This window comes from Ursus arctos, unplaced genomic scaffold (genome assembly GCF_023065955.2).
Source record: "Ursus arctos isolate Adak ecotype North America unplaced genomic scaffold, UrsArc2.0 scaffold_24, whole genome shotgun sequence".
Lineage (NCBI taxonomy): Eukaryota > Metazoa > Chordata > Mammalia > Carnivora > Ursidae > Ursus > Ursus arctos.
In genome coordinates this window covers 812717-819889 of record NW_026622919.1, presented here as the reverse complement: position 1 = coordinate 819889, position 7173 = coordinate 812717, and the positions used below count along the sequence as shown (strand labels likewise).

At 57.1% G+C, this 7173-nt stretch overlaps 1 protein-coding gene across 1 annotated transcript; it reads left to right on the top strand.

The window, feature by feature from the left end:
* The first annotated feature begins 5072 nt into the window (after window positions 1–5072).
* On the top strand, window positions 5073–6748 carry TEX19 (testis expressed 19). Its single transcript, XM_048211733.2, has one exon. The coding sequence runs from the start codon at window positions 5111–5113 to the stop codon at window positions 6200–6202; it is 1092 nt and encodes a 363-aa protein (XP_048067690.1). The 5' UTR covers window positions 5073–5110; the 3' UTR covers window positions 6203–6748.
* The last annotated feature ends 425 nt before the right edge of the window (window positions 6749–7173 follow it).

Here is a 7173-nt window from a genome sequence, read left to right as displayed (position 1 = left end):
GGACTTAAATCCCATCCCTCTCCAGGAATACCCTCAGGAAGCCACAGCACATGGGAGAAACAGTCCAGTAGTGTGGTGACCGGCTGTGATACACCCGTCCCCCATTTGAGGCTTCATGTCCTTCCTGGGCCAAGTGTCTTGTCCCTCCCCACGCGGTGAGAAACAGCACCCCATGGACCTAATCTCGGGGCTGACATGACATCTTTCTGTTGAGTCGTACATGGGTGGTGACCATGGGGATCTCAGGAGAGGAACGTGGACATGGTTTTCCTCCCTGGAATGGCAGCCCTGTGTCCACAGCACGTTTCCTCCCCTGAAATCCGGGCAGTTAGACTCCCACCTCACAGGCTGCCGGGAGGCCTGTGGTGAGGCCTGTGGTGGTAGCCCGGAGGGAGGGGCTGAGGCTGGGGTGATGCTTCCGAGTGCACACCAGAGCTTTCTTTGGACCTCCGGCAATAAGAAGCCACAGCGAAGGCAGGCCTTTGGGGAGCTACAAGTTCATCCGAGTCAGAAGTGGGCCTCAGGGCCCTTCTCTACTCAGTGCTGCTCCTTGGGTGACTTATCCTAAAGCCATCTTCTAGAGGGGCCAAGAGAGGTCAGGCTAAGAGCAAACATTTCCTTTCTTTCTTGTTCTCGCTTTTTTATGCCCCACACGACAGCCCTCTTCAGCATCAGGGTTAGGAAAGCGCTGCCGCCCACAAACCAGCCACGTCTCTAACGGGTCCCAAGAACGCTCGCCCACTCCTCTGGCTCCGCACACCCTCACGTGCACGGGGATGGCGGCGCCACCTCTGAAGACTCTGGGCCCGAGTCCATGCAAGAGACGTAGGAAACTCTTCTCCTCCTTTTTTATTGCTTGTGGGGAGGAACAAAAGAGAAAGCCAGAAAAAACTCCTGCATCCACAAGGAGCTGAGGGCTGACCTTCTCTTGCAATAGAAGGGCAACCATGTAAACGTTTGTTTAAACTCCACGCACTTGGACTCCATCAGAATGTGCAGCCGTCCTTTCTCAGTCGTGATGACTACAGCAGTTTTCAAAAAGGTTTTCTCTGGTGAATCACCTGATTATTTAAACACACTTTTCTTGAAGCACGAGAGACTATGGACTCTGAGAAACAAACTGAGGGCCTCAGAGGGGAGGAGGTGGGGGAATGGGATAGACTGGTGATGGGTAGTAAGGAGGGCACGTATTGCATGGTGCACTGGGTGTTATACGCAACTAATGAATCATCGAACTTTACATCAGAAACCAGGGATGTACTGTATGGTGACTAACATAATATAATAAAAAAACATGAAAAAAAAATAAAACCGGTTACTCAACAAAAAAATAAAATAAAATAAAATAAAATAAAATAAAATAAAATAAAATAAAATAAAAATAAACACGCTTTTCTTTCTCATTAGGGCTTCACTCCAACTGGGTCACCTGCCCACAGATCCAAGCGTGCGTGGGCTTGTAGGCTTTCTGGGTCAGGTGGTTTCTCTGAGCACAACTGGCCACGCTCAGGTCAGATTCCAGGACACGCTGGCGGAGCCTGAGCCCGGGAAAGGCGCCAGCCCCAGGGTGGCTCTGAGCCGGTCCAGAGGATGCAGAAGCTGTGCCTGGGAACGCAGCAGGTCAGTAACACTTTGACGGCCATCCCAAGGACGGAGATCACCAAGGCAGCCAAGAAGTGGGAATGCATCCACCCCACAAACACGTCTGGAATGTTCTCTAAGCCTCAGGAGCTGCACAGGCCTCGTGGGTGAGACAAAGATAGGCACTAGCAAGCTCAAAGGCACACCAGGAACTTTGGCCTTTTTCCTCTTGAGGGTCTCAGCCCTTGGGGCAGGGGGCCATTATGCTTGACCAGTGCGGTCGTCCTGGTCCTCTGACAAGACTTGGCCACACTCACCCTTTTGGGTTTCTCCCCCTTCACCCTTTTCTGTTGCAAGAGCTCACATGGTCTGGGCCAGTGGAGATGGGGCTTTGGAATGTGGGCAGGTCTGGGGGCCAGATTCTGGTCCCTGCTGGCCTCCAGGTCATGACTTTGGCCCGGTAAGGGCTGTGAGACAGGTCCAATCACGTACTTTCCAGTTTCTGGCAGGTCATGATAAGGCGTCTTAGTCACAGGGTGGTTGGGTGGACCATAGCTATTTGGGGTCCATGCAGGGCCTGGCTTGAGTATCAGTTAGACTAAGACCAGGGGAGGGTGGAGGATTAATGGCCCAGTATCTATGACAACTTTTAAGCTCACCCAGGTGTCGAGGCACTGGTCCTGGAATTGTACAGCATATTGAAAACAGCTGGAGAATTTAAGACACTGACTGAAGCCTGGATTCCATGGGAGAATTCTGATACAACTGGTATGGGCAAATGTTAGTTTTCTGTTGATTCGTAACAAATGACCAAATTTAGGCTTAAAACAGCAGACATTTATTTTCTAGTTTCCATGGATTAGGAGTTGGGATATGCCTTGGCTAGGCTCCTTGCTCAGGGTCTCACACAGCTGCAACCAAAATGTTGGACGGACTGTGCTCTCAGCTCACAGAATTCCTATCCTTGTGGTTTTAGGACTAAGGGCCTCAGCTTTACTGGCTCAGCTGGATGCACTTTCAGGTCCCAGAGGCTGACCAGTTTCCCGCACAGTTCACAGCATGGCTGTTTGCCTCTTCAAGGCCAGGGGGAGACAGCAAGAGCTGACTTGGGGTCTTATGTGCATTCATCGTAATGTCATTGCAGGAGGGACACCCCTTTGCCACATAATGTGATTTCAGGCACTAGCATCGACCCCTCAGTGCCACTTCTTGGTTGGAAACAAGTAGCAGGCTCTACCTCCAATCATAGGGAGGGCATGACCACTGGGGGTCACCTCGGGTGTGTCTGCCACATGCTGTGACAAGAGCAGTGGGACTCTTCAAATTCCCAAGAAAATTTTAATGTGCAGCAAAATTTGAGAACCATTGATCCAAGGACCTTTGCCTTCATCTGTTCCAGACTAGCTGTGTCTTCTCCTGCAGGCCCTGCTCAGTCCAGCTCACCACTTACGACAAACGTACCACTGGTGCAGGTGTTGATAGTGGGGACGCTACACACGTGAGGGGCAGGCGTATATGGCGACTCTGTAGCTTCTGCTTAATTTTGCTCTGTACCCAAAATGCTCTAAAAATAAAGTCTATGCTCAAAAAAGAGTACAAATAGTCTTATTTTGAAAGTGAAAAGAAGAGCCACAAAAGGGGGAAATGTGTTTAAAACGTAAGCAACTGAGACTCCATCAGTTTCCAGAATTCATAAAGAAACTTTAGTCAAAAGACAACAAGAAAGAATCCACTTTCAGCCGCAGGACGGGACCCGTGACCAGGCAGGTCCCCCACGAAGGGACAAGGGCCATCAGAGAGACACTTTCAGAAACCTGCAGATGGGAAGCACCCTGAGGACAGGTTTGCGGGGGGCGGAGGCACACAGGGGAAGGCACGATGGTGCTGGGGGGGCAGAGGGGGACAGGCTGCCCCCCCTGGGGGGCCACACAGGGCTCTCCTGGGAGGGAGGTGGTGACTCAGCAGTTTCATTTCCTGGTGGGCTGAGGCTCATGGGAGATATGCAGATGAGCCCAGAGCACCATGGGAAAGGGCCCTTTATATTCCCAGGTGGGCTGCTTCCCCTCCTTTCTGGGGGGCGCCCGCAGGAGGGTGCCAGGCAGGGTGAGAACCCCTTGGGCTGAGGAGAGGGTCTGGGGGACACGGGCTGGGGGGCGGGGAGGGGTGAGAGGCTGACACGCCCAGGTGGTCCAGTGTGGCCTCAGGCCAGGTGGTCAGCTCGGTGGGGGGGGTGGGGCTCTGGGGGCGGGGGCGGTTCCATGAGCTTCCCTCAGCTTCTTCAGTCAGCTTCCCTCAGGTTCCCTCAGCTTCTTCAGTCAGCTTCCCTCAGGTTCCCTCAGCTTCTTCAGTCAGCTTCCCTCAGGTTCCCTCAGCTTCTTCAGTCAGCTTCCCTCAGGTTCCCTCAGCTTCTTCAGTCAGCTTCCCTCAGTTTCCCTCAGCTTCTTCAGTCAGCTTCCCTCAGTTTCCCTCAGCTTCAGTCAGGATCCCTCAGGTTCCCTCAGCTTCAGTCAGCTTCCCTCAGGTTCCCTCAGCTTCAGTCAGTCAGCTTCCCTCAGGTTCCCTCAGCTTCAGTCAGCTTCCCTCAGGTTCCCTCAGCTTCAGTCAGTCAGCTTCCCTCAGGTTCCCTCAGCTTCTTCAGTCAGCTTCCCTCAGGTTCCCTCAGCTTCTTCAGTCAGCTTCCCTCAGGTTCCCTCAGCTTCTTCAGTCAGCTTCCCTCAGGTTCCCTCAGCTTCTTCAGTCAGCTTCCCTCAGGTTCCCTCAGCTTCAGTCAGCTTCCCTCAGGTTCCCTCAGCTTCAGTCAGTCAGCTTCCCTCAGGTTCCCTCAGCTTCAGTCAGCTTCCCTCAGGTTCCCTCAGCTTCAGTCAGTCAGCTTCCCTCAGGTTCCCTCAGCTTCCGTCAGCTTCCCTCGTCGGCTTCCACCAGCTCCCGCCAGGTTGTCTCAGCTTCTGCCGCGGAGGCTGACTGGGTGTCGGGGCCTCGGGGAGGCTGGGTGGGGAGCGCCCGTGTGCCCCACAGTCCCCATGAGCCTGGGAGCAGCTACACGGAGCAGGGCAGGGCTGGAAGGGCCAGGCCTCAACCCATCAGCCCCTGCCCCTGCCCCTTCCGGTGACGGTGAGTGACCGTGAGTGACCGTGAGTGACGGTGAGTGACCGTGACCGTCCACCCTGCCGGCTGGGGGACACCTACCCGCACTTGCTTGTCCTTTGCAGCTTCCCGGAGAACAGAGCCATCGCATGAGCTGAAGAGTTTTCCAGAAGTCCGACCCTCCCGACCTCTGCGGGTCCCTGTTGAATTGGGACCCGGCTCCTCCACTGCACCCCAAATACCCGCACAAGGAACCCCTTTCTTTCTGTCCCCGGTCCCCGCATCCTCGCCCTTCCTGCTCCTCCTCCAGGTCCTTCTCCTTCAGCCCTCCCGCCCCCGCCCCCAGCCCCGGCCCCGCCCGTGGGCCAGACCACCCGAACCCCCCCCCCCCCCCCGCACGTCCCAGTCTCGCTGCCCACCCCGGCCGGAGGCAGGCGGCGTGGCCATGTGCCCCCCGGTGAGCGTGCGGCACGGGGCCGAGGGCATGTCCTACCTCCACGCGTCCTGGATGTACCAGCTTCAGCATGGCGACCAGCTGGGGCTTTGCTTCACTTGCTTCAAGACTGCCTTTCTGGAACTCAGAGACTTGCTGGAGTTGGAAGACTGGGAAGATGAAGACTGGGACCCTGAGCTGATGGACCATGCCCAGGCGGGGCCTGAGCAGGGGGGGTCCCCGGAGATGGGGCTCGGCTGGGAGCAGGGCCCGGGTCACCCCGCACAGGGGGGCACTGTGGACTGGGGGCCAGGCACCCTGGCGGCAGCCCCTGCGGGGTCTGAGGAGGTGGGCCTGGACCACCACTTTGTGCCCACGGAGCTGGAGCCTCAGAACGCAGCACCCCTGGGCCTGGGTCCTGAGGATGCCGACTGGACCCAGAGCCTCCCCTGGAGACTCGGGGGGCCCCCCACCTGCTCGCACTGGCCGAGTCTCCCTCCTCCGTGGCAGGGGTTTCTCAAAGTGGACCTGCCCCCGGGGGAGCCCATGGTGCTGGAGCTGGGCACCACCCGGGCCGTGGACCCTGCCGAGGCCGAGGCCTGGTTAAGGGACCTGCAGGTCATCTCCATGGTGGGCTGCTACGATGCCATCTACCTGCGGAAGATGACGCCAGGTTGGGCCCGGAGGACCCCGGGCCAGGGCTGGAAGCTGCTGCTGGAGCCCGATGAGGTGTGGGTGGTGAGACTGCAGGACGCGCCCCAGGAGCAGGACCTGCACCGGTGGAAGCTGAGCATTCTGGAGTCCTGCCCTCCGGGGCAGACCGAAGAGCTGGTCCCTGCGGACTCGGCCCTGCTTAAGAGGGGATTCACCATCCTCTCTTATTCACCCTGGGCCAAAAGGGAGGCAGAGGAGGGGGCCTCCGCATCCAGGCCACAGTCCTCATCCTCCCGGGGACAGGATCCCGGCACCACTGAGCCCTGGAGCCTCGGGCCCAGTGGGCCCAGTGGGCCCAGGGGGCCTGGGGAGAGCCCGGCTGCCATGGGAGCCTCGGCCCTGGGGGAGCTGCCCTCTTTCCAGCACTTCCGCCCGGGGCCCCAGAACTGAGGGACCGAGGCCCAAGTGGCCACCGTTGTCCTGGCTGCCCCCCTCCCCACAACAGTCGGGGGAGCGGCGATGGGTAAAGAATAGGGGACTTGTGCCTGGGGAGGAAGAATGGGGAGCTGCCTAGGGACTGAGAAATGGGACCCGTCACTGGCTCCGTGGAAGGGACCCAAAGGCCTGTACCCGGGCGAGAAGTTCTTCTCCGGCAAGTGTCACGGAGCTCGGACTGTGACGCTCTCCGGGACGTGCTGCGCGAATGGCTGCGGCGCAGCTTGTGAAGTGGGTGCAGGACACGTCTGTGTGCACCAGCCCTGCCCTGGCCACACGCAGGGACGTCTCAAGTGGGGCCCGTGCTCCCGGAGCACATGGAGGTGGGGGCAACAGGGCTCTGGGTGCTTCCTTTGCCTGGATGGTGTCTGGGGCCCCGGGGACCCTGTCAGCAGCAGTGGGGACTGTGGTCTGCACTGGGAGAGACCTCGCTTCAAATGTTGGCTATTTTATGCAGGTTGACCGTTTAGTACCCGTTTCTTTGTGTGTTGTTTTTCAACTAAATAAAGTCAGAAGAGTTTTGCATCGAGTCCCTGGGCTGAGTCATCTTGCGGGTCGTCCTTGTGGACTGGCCTTGTCATCTCAGCATCTTGGATGAGCCGCCTTGACAGGTCTCAGTGTCCTAGGAGCAGGAGACAGGAGCGGGGGCAGCACAGGGCAGTGGAGTCAGTGTTCTGGCTCATGGTAAGAGTTCGTTTCACATTAGTTTATCCCATGATTTATAAACAAACACATGCACGCTTAGGGCCATGTTGTGAGCAATAATGAGTGTACATCAGACAGGTTTTAATCAATCCAAATCTGTGTCCCGGTTAAAAAAAAGTTTCAGGCAGAACATGTGTAAAGAATGTTAATATATTCAGGAGGCAGAGCAGGGGCAGGGAACAGCATCCCGGTGAGCTGCTCACTCTCTGGAGTGGGTGCTC